The sequence below is a fragment of the Colias eurytheme genome, chromosome 8 (assembly GCF_061535395.1).
Source record: "Colias eurytheme isolate Ceu_HAF_F1 chromosome 8, ilColEury1 Martin Lab GWU primary, whole genome shotgun sequence".
Classification (NCBI taxonomy): Eukaryota; Metazoa; Arthropoda; class Insecta; order Lepidoptera; family Pieridae; genus Colias; species Colias eurytheme.
The window spans coordinates 1,072,763-1,090,052 of record NC_142987.1 but is presented as its reverse complement, the minus strand read 5'-3'; the positions used below and the strand labels follow the sequence as shown (position 1 = coordinate 1,090,052).

The 17,290-nt window shown below is 32.6% G+C and overlaps 2 protein-coding genes across 5 annotated transcripts in view; one reads left to right on the top strand and one right to left on the bottom strand.

The window, feature by feature from the left end:
- The window catches only part of zip (myosin heavy chain 10), an 81,639-nt gene extending 77,200 nt beyond the window's left edge, over nucleotides 1–4,439 (bottom strand). For 2 of the 3 annotated variants that reach the window (XM_090104256.1, XM_090104257.1), the window contains exon 1: nucleotides 3,684–4,439. In XM_090104256.1, the coding sequence (XP_089960382.1) occupies nucleotides 3,684–4,028 (345 nt within the window). In that variant the 5' untranslated portion in view covers nucleotides 4,029–4,439. The remainder of the gene's footprint in view (nucleotides 1–3,683) is intronic. The other variant, XM_090104255.1, reaches the window with a different exon arrangement.
- Nucleotides 4,440–5,390: 951 nt separating this feature from the next.
- On the top strand, nucleotides 5,391–15,576 carry LOC149906255 (uncharacterized). 2 transcript variants are annotated; one of them, XM_090104333.1, is made up of 7 exons: nucleotides 5,391–5,852; nucleotides 7,501–7,575; nucleotides 8,552–8,718; nucleotides 9,223–9,443; nucleotides 9,831–9,967; nucleotides 14,522–14,670; nucleotides 15,334–15,576. In XM_090104333.1, the coding sequence occupies exons 1-7, from the start codon at nucleotides 5,648–5,650 to the stop codon at nucleotides 15,511–15,513; spliced, it is 1,134 nt and encodes a 377-aa protein (XP_089960459.1). In that variant the 5' UTR covers nucleotides 5,391–5,647; the 3' UTR covers nucleotides 15,514–15,576. The 2 variants fall into 2 exon arrangements, with proteins under 2 accessions (XP_089960459.1, XP_089960458.1); XM_090104332.1 differs by lacking the exons at nucleotides 14,522–14,670; nucleotides 15,334–15,576 and adding exons at nucleotides 10,551–10,699; nucleotides 11,096–11,308.
- The last annotated feature ends 1,714 nt before the right edge of the window (nucleotides 15,577–17,290 follow it).

The following is a 17,290-nucleotide window of genomic DNA, read 5'->3' as shown; positions in this document are numbered from 1 at the left end:
TCTTACTTAACAAGACAAAACATCTGATAATGTACTGCGCAAGTACCAGGGCAGCTGAACATCGGTGGAGGTTAAACGCAGCGCATATTCGCGTGGGCCGTCACCCACCCTCCCCCCACCGCCCGGGTCGACGACCGCCGTAGCCGATTCGGCCGACGGCGCGCCTCACCTTGACATTCATCTCGAGCACGCTTTGACCAACGCTTGAATTAACCCGTACAAATCAAAACGGTGCTAATATCTAGCTTTTTGTGGTCGATATCCACCATATTGTTCCAAAAGCGTAGCATACAGCGGCCAGAACTTATTGAAATATATTCCATCCTGATACTTCAACGGTACAAATAATGTTACGCAAATAATCCAACAAAGTGCTCAGCTCAATTTGCGTCACAATATCTTATCGAACGAAATAAATTAATCGAATCGGGAGTAATCGTCGCCCATAACGTGTACGCAAGCAGCGCGCCAAAAGGCACCAAAAACGGCGCAAAAATAATGTCATTGATTCAGTGGAGCGTCAATAGAGCCGACAATACGATACAATTTTCGAAACACACGATTGTTGTCATTACCGTAATGTGGTGCCATGGAAAACATCGTGAAGCATGGGCTATTGTTCCAACATGAGTCACGGCGGAGAATTATGGCTGGCCCGCGACACGGCCCGAGGAAAACGTTGATATATAACGTTGTAAAACGAAGCTTTCTCTAATAACCGTGTAGTAAGCTAGGTGAACATGAAAAAGCATATTTACACAGCTTCAGACAGAAAACACCATGTAAAGGGAAATAATACATCAACTTAAATCAATAACATATTCTGATAATTAGTTACAACACATTGGAGAATCACTTGATTAAAAATTACATTAATCGTAAGAAAATGTACTAAAATGTTATGGAAAACATTAACATATTGAGAGAAATTTGTATTTCAAACAATAAATAATGAGGTAACAGCAAGGAAAATTTGTTTGTGCAGCTTGCAGATGCTAATTGGAATGCAATATGTATGACATCACAGAACAACCAAAACATTTAACAAGATTTTCATCACCAACATAAGTGGAAATGTAAATTAGTGAATTTATATCATGCTATACTAATTTGAACCTTAACATCATTACAACAAAGTTTAAAATTCACCCAAGTTATTATCAAAATAGTACACAGTCTGAAAAGAACTGCATATCATATCCATGCAGAATATCTTGCAGATATCCAGTAGATTCTGAATATTAATTACTAAGATTCAATTACTTAGATATCACTAATACTTCCTTTGTTCCAAGGAGTACTGTACAGGTTTATTGAAAAACTACATCCATACAGGTCCTCCAAGAAAATAGTTAGATAAATTAATTGTAGTTGTTTATGAGTAGTTATAACAAACATGCCCAACAAAACCTTACAAGTTAAAATTGTAGTTTATAACAATTTGGTAAAACACAATAAGGGCTTGATTATGATATCATAAATGACAATCACATGAGATCACTGGTAGCTACAGTATAATGTAAATATAGTTTTTATTTAGCCTCTAAACCACTGTTTATTCAAATAGATAACATATTTATACACAACCTACCGAAAAGACAAAGAGTAACATGACTCAGCTTGTGATAAAATAATCTATAGCGGTCAGAAAGTTTTTAAGGTTGGAATTTTACATGAAGAATTCTTTGATAGGCAAAAATATAAAAAATTGTGCTTTAGAATATTATACTCTGAGGGATAACATCTGGGGGAGATTACTTCCTCACAAAAAAAATTATTGACAATACTAAACAGATTAGAATATTCTTTCCAATTTTTGGTAACTATTCAACTTTAGCACATTTTGTAAAAAACCCGAGAGTAAAATTCTTTGGATAAGGCTCAACATCTATAGTGCATAATTCTAATAAAATAATTAAATTTTATAGGCCAGTCCTTTAAACCAAACCCACACATCATGCAACAATTAAATTGGAAACATTCAATCCCAAAGAAGGTACTGTTCATATATTAATTTATCTTGTTGTGCAAATGCAAGTAATTAATTTTAATGATCATTATAGAACTAAGTTCAATTAGCAACAGACATTAAGCTTGGACTTTTGAAGTAATTAATTTCTATGTCCAATACATTGTATAGCAGTAATTACACAATGAAACATTATAAGCAAAGTAATTCTTAATTACTGTTATGTTAACTATGGAAACCATGTTAAAAGTTATTATTTATTAAATTGATGATGAATTTCAGTAAATTAAAGCATTATCAAAAATTATGACATCATGAATTACAGCTAAAAGCAATATGTATACTTAATTTTCCTTGATTCCTTGACTGTACTTATTGGTTATGTATAAATTACTTATTCAAAATTTCCAGATTTGGAGTATAAATAAGGATTACTCATAAATCATAATTATAATTGAAACAAAGTAAAATTTCTTGGAAATATGGCTTTTGTGAATTTTGCAACATAACTAATTCCTTTTGTGGTGTTAAAGTGCATTTTGTAATTTCAATTTTAAGTACACTCTGTTCCATAGACTTTATGAATGTAATTTCTATTTAGGTAGATTTTTATAAAGTTTACATATGTGTGAAATAGTAATGGGCAAATTAAATTTTGTCCTTAAGTCTATCAAAACTAACATAAAACTGATAAGTTTCACACTGCCATAAGAATCATGAGAATTATTTAGTCGCATATATTTATATCTAGATCATTTAGTCACACTGGTCAAGTCTCTAACATAGAAATACCATTATACCATGTTGTCTGTGTCGCTACTAACAAATGTTAAGTGAAAATGACACACCTCACACATATGCAGCATACAATGGGCAGTAAAACCAAAAAAAGTTTGTTTAAGCATGACATCACTTTAAACATAATATGATTCACTTTAAAACACCTGGGACAGCTCAAGGTATTGATATAAAGACCTCCTTATGCTATCAAATGTTAATAACATGCTCATAGATAATGAAAATGTAACTTAACGTTTTAGATATCCTTATGTTTTAGTACCTTAATTATACTTTCTAGATAGTGTGGTCTAATTTGAATGATGAAATATACCATTACAGTAGTGTTTAGTTTTTAATTAACCTAATCTACACTTCTACACTAATATTATAAAGAGGAAAACTTTGTTTGTTTGTTTGTTTGATTGTAATGAATAGGCTCATAAACTACTGGACCGATTTTAAAAATTCTTTCACCATTCGAAAGCTACATTATCCACGAGTAACATAGGCTAGGTTTTATCCCGGAAATCCCCCGGGAACGGGAACTATGCGGGTTTTTCTTTGAAAACGCGGGCGAAGCCGCAGGCAGAAAGCTAGTTAGATATATATATTAACTGATGAATATCCTGCCTTATTCCTAATACTTGTTATTACAATATTTTCTTCTTCATTGTATATCAGTAGGATTTACCATATCTTTAAAGCAAGATAAATATTATTATGATTACAATAGTAACGGAATATGTTAGCTGGATTGTGAATGCTTGTCTAGAAGACCTAAAAGATGCTCAAGGTCATTTTTTAAATAAATAACATACAGAGTGGCAACAGAGAGAAAAATTTGATTTGATTATAATATTTAAGGGACAAAGGATGGTTATGATGGTTATTAAATTACTATTTTAAAGGTCTCATAATACAATAAAATACTTACATAAATGAGGCCAGAATAATATCGATCCTTGATGTTGTGCAGCACTGATGCCTCGTTCAGGCAGGTCAGCTCCGCCATATCCTCCACCTTGTCGAACTTGGGCGGATTCATCTTCTGTATATCATCAATCTGCACCAGCATCCGCTTCCCCGACTCCGCGATCTCGACTTCCACCTCATCTCCGCGCTCGCCTTTGATCCCCGCGGCCACGAACCCCTGGGTCTCGTGCGGGACCCACACCAAACGCTTCTGAGTCCACTCCGCCTGCGTCGCCGGATCATTGAAACTGTTCCGATCCACCGACAGGTAGCGGAGTTCTGGGTCGTTCCTATCCATATCCACCATCGCGCCCAATCACGCCGCGCGACCCTTACGATAACCTAACACCGGCACTGTATACCACATTAAACGGTCGCAAAGACCGACACTACACACAACACGTTGTTGAAACCGACCGGCTCTTTAACCGTGTATCGCGGCGGCACGACACGTATAAAATGACGACTGCTGTCTGCTACTGACACGAATGACAGCAGCAACGGTTTCGGGTAGGAGGGATGGACCGGTCGACGCCCGAATTCACGTTTTTGGTCGGATATATCGATGTATAAATGGACGGACGTGTCAGTATATCATAATCCAATTATAAAATAAACACTAAAGATTGTCCTTACGCAAAATACACATGAAAATCACTTTCTTATTATAAACGAAAGAAACTGAACGTCCAAGTCACTCCAGCTATATTTTTACGTCAAACCATCGTCAAACAATTACGTCTGATGTCATTGCAAGATGAAAAAAGTTACAAGTAATATCTTTAACAAGATTGGCCAATTTTTTTCTTCCATCTCAGAATTTGAATATCCACCAATGAAATGCGACGATTTTATTTAGACTGTCACAGAGGTATAGAGTATAGATGACAAGGTAATCGTGCGTTCAAAAACAGTTTATTTATAAATATTTAAAATATCATTATTAGTCTTGCCTTGAAAAATTAACTGTTTTTATTTTTGATTCTATTTCATAAAATGTTTCATTTGTTAACATTTTTTTGCAATATCGAAGCTTTTTTGTTGCTTACCAAACCTTTTTTTAATAGTGGCCTTTGTCAGTGTCAACTCACAACTGTCATCTGTGTCTTATGTCAGGGTAACCAACTCGGGCATTTTCCTTGAATTTAGGGAATATAGGATAACTGTGTTTGTAGAAAATTATACCTTTTTAAGAAAGTGTAATGTGAAAACTTGAAAAGTAAGAAGTTATGTGGGTTAAACGTAATAATATAATGAAAAGATATAGACTGGTGCATAAATCAATTCAAGCTTTACTTTATTCTCACTCTGGGATGGAAATTAAACGCTCTCAGTGTTGTTGCTTTTCTTTTATGTTAGAAAGAAGTGCAAGCGAGAGAGAGAGAGAGAGAGATAAATGTAAATATATTTTTCTTTTTTGAAGTGAAAACTTCTTTAGCGGCTTTCTACACGTGACCTGATCGAAAAAGCGTAAGACGGATGGATATCAAACATGCTCAACGTTAATAATCAAGTTTTCACCTCTGCGGTCTGCCGGCACTCCCGGAGTGCAACCCGTCTTTTTTTTTCCAATTGATTCTTATTTTAAATTTATTCTGGCGAAAATAAAGTGCAGAATTGGCAATACTGCACTTGTCATATTGTTAACAATTGTTATCAAAAATTATCTATTTCTGTAATAATTACGGAAACTGTTTAATTTGACAATAAAGTAACCTTTTGACATGTTTATCAACACAATATAATAATAACAATCCAGTTTAACACTTGAAATATAATTGTATCACACAAATAATTTGGTTATCGTCAACAAGTTTTTGTTAATTGTTATATAAGGATAAAAAGTAAGCGAACAAGTTCAGTTTGATCACGCTTAGCAGTTTAAGCGGTTGTTTCGTTCATAGTTTTGAGTTAGAATATTTTATAATGGCATACATAGTTGATCTACGGTCTGATACCGTAACTAAGCCATCCAAGTCCATGCGACATGCGATGGTTAACTCTGCTCTTGGAGATGATGTATTTGGAGAAGATCCCACGGTGAACACGCTGGAAAGTAAAATTGCTACCCTTTTGGGTAAACAGGCTGCGCTTTTTGTACCGAGTGGCACTATGGCTAACCTTATTGCTGGTAAGATTTAATTTATAGCTGTTTATTTACATATAATTATATTGAATAGGTATTTAAAATATCCTTCTTTCCTTTGTTAAAATATATAATGCAATTGCTTGGTTAGATTTATTTTTTTCAAATTTATCAGGTTTTATTCCTAATTCAATCGAACACAAATAAAAAACTAAATATGATTTAAATATGTACATATTATGGTTATTGGTAAGCAACCAACTTGAGTTTCTTTTTTAAATAAAGAAGATATTTATGTTTATTTGATAGTTAATGGAATACTAAAAATGATTTTTCAAATAGGGTAAGATATTTTGAAGTTTTCTTCAACATGCCTCTAAAAGTCTAAATGCATGCAAGTTTTATATTATACTAGCTGCGCCCAGTTTCACCCGCGAGAATGAGTTAATCCTAATGTTCTTGTGGGAATATCAGTATAAAAAGCCTTAGTTACTCCTTGTAATATCAGCTATCTGTCAGTGAAAGTCCTATCAAAATCGGTCCAGTCATTCCAGAGATAAGCCGAAACAAATAGACAGACAAAAATAGTAGAAATTACTATTTTGTTATATGTACATCTATAGGCAATTAATAAAAAGCGATTATTTTAATATTAAAAACAGACACTCCAATTTTATTATTGTTATAGATTGCGATGGAGGGTATTAATTAAAATAATTTCTTTGAAAGCCTATCATGGTAAAATTAAAAAAATATCAATGAAATCTATTAAGGCCAATGGTCTGTGTTAATTTGCAATTGGAATAAATTAAACATTAATCATTGTAATTCCTACAAAAAATAAGCAGATTAATGTCATAATTTTTCCTTATTGCGTAGTTAGAAGAATTTTCTCACAACTATTTTTTGTCTGAAGGCTGATTTATTACTTTAAGTATTTATACTGTTTTACTGATAATTTTGCTGGTGGATAATCCAAAGCTACACTTACCTAACTATAGTTTTGTAAAACCCAATGTCATGAGTGTTGAGTTGCGGATGCCCGTATATTATTATTAACCCAATTTCATAATATTGAGGCACTGACCCAAAACAGTTTTATTAATAATTTACAACATCTTAACAACCAAGAATTTTATGTAGCCTACATATTTTTGATGGTGGGTAAAATAAATAAATAAATAAAATCTTTATTTGAATTCATACATTATTTTGTCACATTGGAATGAGGATCAGGCACACTTACTAGGTATATCCGTTATTAAAATCAATTTCTATTTTTTTTTATATTAAATTGCACTTTTGTACTTGAATAAATGAATGAAATGAATGAATGAATGAAAAATTCTTTATTGTACACCATATAGGACAATTTAAAACACTTAATAACTTATTTAACAATGTACAGAGGGCGGGGCTTATTTAATAATGTACTTATTTTATTACATTGTAATGTTGAATATATTTTAAGTTAAGGATTAAGGAAGAGCGGGTCCTCCTGACACAGGTTTTATTTTAAACTTACTTGGAGGGCCCTTCTACTCCATATTGTGTAAAATTTAGAAAATAAATTAACTATTAAAAAAGTGGGGTGGTACAATAAATGGTTAAATGAATAAATAATAAACCTTTTCCTGCTAGACCAAGATATGTTTTTCTACACATGAAACATTAATAAAATATTTTCTTACAGTAATGGTGCACTGTAAAAAGCGCGGCTCAGAGGCGATAGTTGGAAACAAGTCACACATTTATAAATACGAACAAGGTAATTGTGTAAGTAAATTGAATTAATGAGAATGTGTTGTCATCCTGTGTTAGCAATTAGTGAGTGGACTTTAAAATATATACATGCTGTTTTTTTATGCCATTTTTTATTGCTTCCTTTTGAATAATAATTAATTTTACCTATACCCATGACCATAAAATTGTAATCAACATTAGATTGAGTAGAATGCAATTTCAGAATTTAACGGTTTCATTTTATTAGATTATAATCAGGGAATGAAAAATTATGTGTTTAATTTTAAGTAAATTTTAAAAACTATGTTACAGTTCACAATTTTTTTTACAATTTGCAAGCTCACCAGTTCAATTTTATCTCACAGTTTTTACAATCTTACAGAGGCATAATGAATGAATAATTAAATATACATATTACCTACATATATTTATTTTTATTTCTAAATCTGCCATATATTATTGGTAGCAGGATTGATAGAAGATATTGAATTGGTTTTCATTAATATTATATTTTGACACATATATTTTGTATTGAATAAATGATAAGACATTGTTTATGTATCTCAGATATCTGCTGACCTGTTTAATATGCACTAGATTGCACATTTCAGATATAAACAAATGCATATAAAAAGATATATGAAATAATTGGTAATATAAAAAGTGTGAGTGGGACTAGTCCCATCGCTAGCGATGATAAGCAATTTTTTCTTAAAATGACTCTTTTTAAACGCAATATTATTCTTATGATAGCGGCCCTCTGTTTTTCATTTGAATTTTGATTGAACTTGAAAATAAATTTACCATCATTTGAATATAGATGTTGCTATTATCAATTACGATTAAAAACTCGCATTAAATCACGCTTAAATATTTGTTTTATCTTTCATGGCGGATATGTAAAAATACTGGCGTGAATTTCATTATTTTTACCCTCACTGTAAACAATTACATCAAATTTTTTAGCATTAAATAATTTTTTTAATTTTGTATTTTTCCAGGAGGTGCATCACACATAGCGGGAGTATTGTTAAGCACGATACAAAACAAACCAGATGGCACCTTCGATCTCAAGGAGCTGGAGAGTCGGATACGAGGCGGTGATATTCATGAACCCATCACATCTATGGTGGCTATTGAAAACACGCATAATGCTTGTGGGGGGAAGGTGAGTGTGATATTTTATAGAAAAAAAAAGACGCGTGGCACTCGGGGACTGCCGCGGTAAAGCTATTGCATGCTATGCCTTCAAGCCACACCTCCGTGCCCGTCGGAGTGGGGAGCGTGAGGTTTTTTCGTTACTGAATTTCTGGATTCGGTCCCCGCGCTCAAGGTCCGCGATAGAAGCTATGCAATAGCTTAAAAATATTATCCATATTCCAAGTAAAATGTGTCAATATTTTAATTTCGACCTTTCAGAAATTATCAGTGAAAATACGTTACATTCCTGCTGTATATTTGTGTGAGTCTTATATAAACATGCCAACAGACAAAAATCTATACATTGTTTTCACTTTCTGTCAAATGAGTTTTTATGTTCAAGTTCTACATAGTTATATAATGCACACTAATTGGCTTTTTTGCAATTGCAATGAGAAGTTCCTTGAAGCGAAATTCCTATTTTACAAACCCACTATTATTTGCCATTCACAAACAAATTCTTCTCACTCAGGTACTACCCCTAGACTGGTTGGACAAAATCTCCGCTCTATGCCAGAAGCACAGCATCCCACTGCACATGGACGGCGCTCGGTTGATGAACGCGAGCGAAGCGCTGAAGGAAACACCGGCGAGATTGGTGAAAGGCTGTGACTCTATATCCGTCTGTTTTAGTAAGGGATTGGCTGCTCCCGTGGGATCCGCGCTCGTGGGATCCTACCACTTTATTGAGCAGTTAGATTTGCTTATAATATTAAGGTCTAATCATTTATCTCTAGGTTAGTTGGTAGGAGAGTTTTAACTAAGCATTTTCTAGGATAATCACTATTGCCAAACTTTTTAGTAATCTGTGGTATTGCTCTTTTATCAGAAACTTGAAATACTTGAAAAATGATAACTATAAGAATGGAAATTTTAATATTTAAAGAAAACACACAAACTATTAAGTTATTAATGCTCATCAGACTTGAAGTAAATCTACCTTTTTTATGGTATTTTTCATTGATTTTTGTATGTATTTTCTTTTCTGTTTGTTTTGTGTGATGCTGAATAAACATTCTTTCTTTCTTGAAATAATCAACAATTTCGCTTTAAATCCCTAAATTAATGGGTATTTCCCAGAGCCCGTCGCATGCGCAAGATGCTCGGTGGCGGCATGCGGCAGGCCGGCGTGCTGGCGGCCGCTGCTGTAGTGGCGATCGATGAGACCGTGCCGAGATTGGCGTTTGACCATAAACGGGCGCAAATATTGGCTAAGAGTGAGTACTTTGATGCAAGAAATAATATGATTTTTCAAGAAATAACTTTTTGACGTGACAACGTCTTATAATTCGATAGAGCCGGCTGCACGCACGAAAAAACATGACCCATGCGGCGTTACCTCGCTCTGAGGCGTTCCATGTAAGGCTTGAAGTGCAAGCGAGAGCGCGGAACGAGCGACAAAGAAGCACAATCGGACGTTGTCACGTTCAACTGTCGTCAGTAAACCGACTTTACAGACAACCAATTTTTTTAAACAAATAATTTATATTTTTTAAACATACTTGACAGGGATAATGTTGAAATTTGACAGGATACATTTAAGATTGAATATATTATGTACTTGTATTTCTATAAATCTAAAGCCATATAATAATATTATATCGTGCTCAAAACCTTACCAGATAAAATAATAAGTATGTATTAAAGATTAATTTCAATAGCAATAGCGGAAAATAGAAGATTTTTTTCTTATAATGCCAATGAAATACAACAAAGCCTTTTTGATGTTTTAACGTGGTCTACAAATAAATAAATGTAATTTTTGAATAAATTAACAGTGAATAAATTTCTTTATTACAGCGATGCAAGGTCTATTCCTCAAGTCGTTCTCCGTGGACGTGGAAGGTGTCCACACAAACATCGTGATGCTGAAGATAGCTGACAGCAGCCCGCTCACCGCCGACCTGGTGCTGAAGAGGCTCGGCCAAGTCGCCTTGGACGAGACACAGGTGGGAATCTTATGATGAGTGAGTGAAAGAATGAGTGAGTGAATGAGTGACTGAAAAATGTGTGAAAGAGTGAGTGACTCAAAGAATGAGTAGCTATTAAATGGTGGAGCTAATGAAACTATAAATGAATGGGTGACTGAATGAATGAATAAATTACTAAGTCTTTCTCAGTAGACGTGGGCCTGTTTCTATAGAGACTCGGCCAAGTCGCCTTTGACGAGACACAGGTGGTAATGTAATAGTGAGTGAGAGCGCCAGCATGTGAATGAATGAATGAGTGATTATTTTGAATATTAACTTTTAATTTAAGGAATAAATGAAACTCAAAACCATTTGTCTATACTTTTATTTATTTTATACACAATACATATTAAATACAATTAATTAATCCCGCAGGGTGACTGCAAAACAACAAACGACGAGGGTGTCATAGTAAAAGCAGTAGGTTTCGACAGTAAGACGATACGATTCTGTCTCCACGTGGACATTTCTGATGAGGACCTGTGGCTGGCCATCATGAAGATGACTTATGTGTTCAAGGAACTGGATGCTGCTCATCCTGTTGCTAAATCTTAATTAAAAAATGTAAAAAAATTGTATATTATACGCATGTGATGACACGTGATGAGTTTGGTGTTACGGAATAAAAACTATAAAAAAGGTAATTAATTTAAATTAATTTAAAAGGTAATTTAAAATTATACCAGTTTTGTGTATAATTCCACATTTCTGTATTTTTCACGAACAATACCTATATATGTAGCTATTACTATGAATTTGGTTATATTTCTCTTCTATCTATTAATTGTGACCAATCACATGAATTGATTAACGCACACATGAATGTGATGATAAAAAACTTAGTCCTAATTGGGAAGTATTTGATTTTCACATCATGCGTGGTTGTAACATATATGTCGTGTTAGGCAATGAAAATAAAAGAAAAAAGGTGTAGATTGGTTATGAATGTGTGTCAAAATGTGGCAGTAACAATCATGCCATCTCAGTATGACGTCCAAATCGTGTGTGCGTTAGTGTGCGGTTTTTTGAAGATTCAATGTAACTATCCTACACTTTTTATTTACATCATAATTGTTAGGTACATAAGGCTAGAAGTAAATATCTATGGTATTAAGTATTGTACAATATACATAATATGTAATATGTGATATATTAGAATTACGTACCTCGAACACAGAAACCCAGTTAAATAAAATAACCACATACTCGTGATATTATTTGATATTAACTTAAAAATCTGCTCTCTGTTTTGATATTTACTAAACTCCATGATTTTTATGACTAGGTTTTTTTTTACTTTATAGAATTGAAATTAAAATTTAGAGCATATATTATGTGTTGGTACGTGTATCAACTCAAAACCTAGATCAATTTGATTGGAATTTTTTATTGTACATAATTAATGGGTTCACGGATGGTTAAAAACCAAAATTTTTAGTTTTTCTAGAGGACTGAAAAAAAACTATACCTATAGGTACTTTATTACCTAATAAATTAAAAATTAAACCGTTTGTTTATTTTTTTTGTTTATGTACGTATTTTTACGTATGATGTAATAGTTATTATATGGAATAACAATTAAATTGCTATTTGTGTATTTTGTGTCTTATTTAATATTTTATACATACAACTACAGACCTATACCGTACTGTACGAAAAGTTAAAAGGCACAACATACGTAGTATATTATTATTAGTCTGTGGCATATCTTATGTTGTTATGTATTTGCTCAATCCATTTAAACAGACATTTGTTTTTGTTCATTGTGAGTGGTTTTTTTATCAAAGCTGTGATGACCATGAAATGCGTGATCATAATTTTTAGCCATATTTATACTTATAAAATACATAGTTAAGTATGTATATTTTATTTAATTATAATTTGATAAAGAAAAATGGTGCCTAATCATTGCCTAAAGTAATGTATAAAGGTTATATACTGCAATATAATAGACTTAAAAATTATATACTTACGTTACTTGTACGTATTTCCTTAGAAAATAACGAATGTATGTAAGAACAATACTAAATAAATGCTATTTTGTGCCACGAAGTTGTGTGTTCTTTACTTTTATAAGGGCTTAACATTTTGGTCTTAATCTTATTAAGATTACATAAACTAAAAAACTTATCATTGTAGCGATTGAATCAAAAAGGGTATAATCATTTGGCAGATAGAAATGGAATTATATATATTATTACAATGTTTTTGTAACTGTTACTCTATATTTGGTTATATGCGTCAGTAAATTTATTTTACACTAGCGGTCCGCCCCGGCTTCGCCCGTGGTACATGTTTACGTTTTCTCTACATAAGAACCATCCTCGTACTTCAAGGAATATAATAAAAAAAAGAATTATCGAAATCGGTTCAGCCGTTCTCGCTTACCAACACATTTTGCGATTCATTTTTATATATAAGAGAAGATTTACATTAATGCATATAATTAAGTTATTTTGTGGTATTAGCATGATAAACGTTAAAAGAAATAAAACACTGAAAAATTGAAATATTGTTTTATTACCACCTTATTAATTATTATAGTTACTTACATGTCTTAGTTACATGTAATTATAACCTTAGGTACCAATACATTAAACTCTTAAGGAGATATCAAGCTGAAATTTATATCGAAAGAAATCAAACGTATATAAGCCGACGCAATCAAAAGATACAGCCGTTAAAATGCTGAAATTTATCGCAAATTTCGACATTCGCAAGGAAATCATAACCTACAGGGTACTTCCCGTGAATCCAGAATCTTGAAATTCTGGTCGAAGCAACATCTTAGCACAGATAGAGGAATAATTGCAAAAAATAAAATAAAAACCGGCCAAGTGCGGACTCGCGCACCGAGGTATCCGAACAAACATTTTTTTTATGATTTTGTAACTTTAAAATTTGTGTTTTATGCATCGAGATATATGTACTTACTACGTTTTATGCACGAAACAATTTTTCAATGCAATTTTTTCAATTTGCACAATAATTTATTTATAGATTTCCCAAAGTGGCTAATTTAAAAGAGAAATGGATATAAATGCAACGGGACGAGTTAACTGGATGCCGACAACGATACATCAAATCGGGCGCAAATATTGGCTAAGAGTGAGTGCTTTGATGCAAGAAATAATATGATTTTTCAATAAATAACTTTTTGACGTGACAACGTCTTATAATTCGATAGAGCCGGCTGCACGCACGAAAAAACATGACTCATGCGGCGTTACCTCGCTCTGAGGCGTTCCATGTAAGGCTTGAAGTGCAAGCGAGAGCGCGGAACGAGCGACAAAAAAGCACAATCGGACGTTGTCACGTTCAAATATCGTCAGTAAACCGACTTTACAGACAACCATTTTTTTTAAACAAATAATTTATATTTTTTAAACATACTTGACAGGGATAATGTTGAAATTTGACAGGATCTATTTAAGATTGAATATATTATGTACTTGTATTTCTATAAATCTAAAGCCATATAGGAATATATCGTTGTTCAAAACCTTACCATATAAAATAATAAGTATGTATTAAAGATTAATTTAAATAGCAATAGCGGAAAGTAGAAGATTTTTTTTATAATGCCAATGAAATACAACAAAGCCTTTTTGATGTCTTAACATGGTCTACAAAATAAATAAATGTAATTTTTGAATAAATTAACAGTGAATTTCTAAGTATAGATTTCTGGTATTGCTCTCTTATCAGAAACTTGAAATACGATAAGAATGAAAATCTTAACAAGCAAATGGACAATATGTGTCGAGCTTTTATGCTAACTAAGTGAATTCTTTATTACAGCGATGCAAGGTCTATTCCTCAAGTCGTTCTCCGTGGACGTGGAAGGTGTTCACACAAACATCGTGATGCTGAAGATAGCTGACAGCAGCCCACTCACCGCCGACCTGGTGCTGAAGAGGCTTGGCCAAGTCGCCTTGGACGAGACACAGGTGGGAATCTTATGATGAGTGAGTGAAAGAATGAGTGAGTGAATGAGTGACTGAAAAATGTGTGAAAGAGTGAGTGACTCAAAGAATGAGTAGCTATTAAATGGTGGAGCTAATGAAACTATAAATGAATGGGTGACTGAATGAATAAATTACTAAGTCTGTCTCAGTAGACGTGGGCCTGTTGATATAGAGGCTCAGCCAAGTCGCCTTGAACGAGACACAGGTGTGTGAGAGCGCCAGCATGTGAATGAATGAATGAGTCAGTGAATGCATGTAGAGCTATTTAATGAGTTAGTGAGTGAGTGAATGAACTAATGAATGAGTTAGTGAGTGAGTGAATAAACTAATGAATGAATTAGTGAGTGATTGAATGAGTTAATTAATGAATAAGTGAGTGAATGAACTAATGAATGATTGAATGAATTGTGAAAAAATTGTGGGTGCTCTCTTTCTGTTTTAATTTTAAGTCATAGTCATAATTCTCTCTCAAAAACCTTTTTTTCTATGTTGCAATACACACAATACAATTTCATATATTTATCTACAGGATAATTTAAATATTAACTTTTAATTTAAGGAATAAATGAAACTCAAAACCATTTGTCTATACTTTTATTAATTTTATACACAATACATATTAAATACAATTTTTTAATCCCGCAGGGTGACTGCAAGACCACGAACGACGAGGGTGTCATAGTAAAAGCAGTAGGTTTCGACAGTAAGACGATACGATTCTGTCTCCACGTGGACATTTCTGATGAGGACCTGTGGCTAGCCATCATGAAGATGACTTATGTGTTCAAGGAACTGGATGCTGCTCATCCTGTTGCTAAATCTTAATTAAAAAATGTAAAAAAATTGTATATTATACGCATGTGATGACACATGATGAGTTTAGTGTTACGGAATAAAAACTATAAAAAAGGTAATTAATTTAAATTAATTTAAAAGGTAATTTAAAATTATACCAGTTTTGTGTATAATTCCACATTTCTGTATTTTTCACGAACAATACCTATATATGTAGCTATTACTATGAATTTGGTTATATTTCTCTTCTATCTATTAATTGTGACCAATCACATGAATTGATTAACGCACACATGAATGTGATGATAAAAAACTTAGTCCTAATTGGGAAGTATTTGATTTTCACATCATGCGTGGTTGTAACATATATGTCGTGTTAGGCAATGAAAATAAAAGAAAAAAGGTGTAGATTGGTTATGAATGTGTGTCAAAATGTGGCAGTAACAATCATGCCATCTCAGTATGACGTCCAAATCGTGTGTGCGTTAGTGTGCGGTTTTTTGAAGATTCAATGTAACTATCCTACACTTTTTATTTACATCATAATTGTTAGGTACATAAGGCTAGAAGTAAATATCTATGGTATTAAGTATTGTACAATATACATAATAATATGTAATATGTGATATATTAGAATTACGTACCTCGAACACAGAAACCCAGTTAAATAAAATAACCACATACTCGTGATATTATTTGATATTAACATAAAAATCTGCTCTCTGTTTTGATATTTACTAAACTCCATGATTTTTATGACTAGGTTTTTTTTTACTTTATAGAATTGAAATTAAAATTTAGAGCATATATTATGTGTTGGTACGTGTATCAACTCAAAACCTAGATCAATTTGATTGGAATTTTTTATTGTACATAATTAATGGGTTCACGGATGGTTAAAAACCAAAATTTTTAGTTTTTCTAGAGGACTGAAAAAAAACTATACCTATAGGTACTTTATTACCTAATAAATTAAAAATTAAACCGTTTGTTTATTTTTTTTGTTTATGTACGTATTTTTACGTATGATGTAATAGTTATTATATGGAATAACAATTAAATTGCTATTTGTGTATTTTGTGTCTTATTTAATATTTTATACATACAACTACAGACCTATACCGTACTGTACGAAAAGTTAAAAGGCACAACATACGTAGTATATTATTATTAGTCTGTGGCATATCTTATGTTGTTATGTATTTGCTCAATCCATTTAAACAGACATTTGTTTTTGTTCATTGTGAGTGGTTTTTTTATCAAAGCTGTGATGACCATGAAATGCGTGATCATAATTTTTAGCCATATTTATACTTATAAAATACATAGTTAAGTATGTATATTTTATTTAATTATAATTTGATAAAGAAAAATGGTGCCTAATCATTGCCTAAAGTAATGTATAAAGGTTATATACTGCAATATAATAGACTTAAAAATTATATACTTACGTTACTTGTACGTATTTCCTTAGAAAATAACGAATGTATGTAAGAACAATACTAAATAAATGCTATTTTGTGCCACGAAGTTGTGTGTTCTTTACTTTTATAAGGGCTTAACATTTTGGTCTTAATCTTATTAAGATTACATAAACTAAAAAACTTATCATTGTAGCGATTGAATCAAAAAGGGTATAATCATTTGGCAGATAGAAATGGAATTATATATATTATTACAATGTTTTTGTAACTGTTACTCTATATTTGGTTATATGCGTCAGTAAATTTATTTTACACTAGCGGTCCGCCCCGGCTTCGCCCGTGGTACATGTTTACGTTTTCTCTACATAAGAACCATCCTCGTA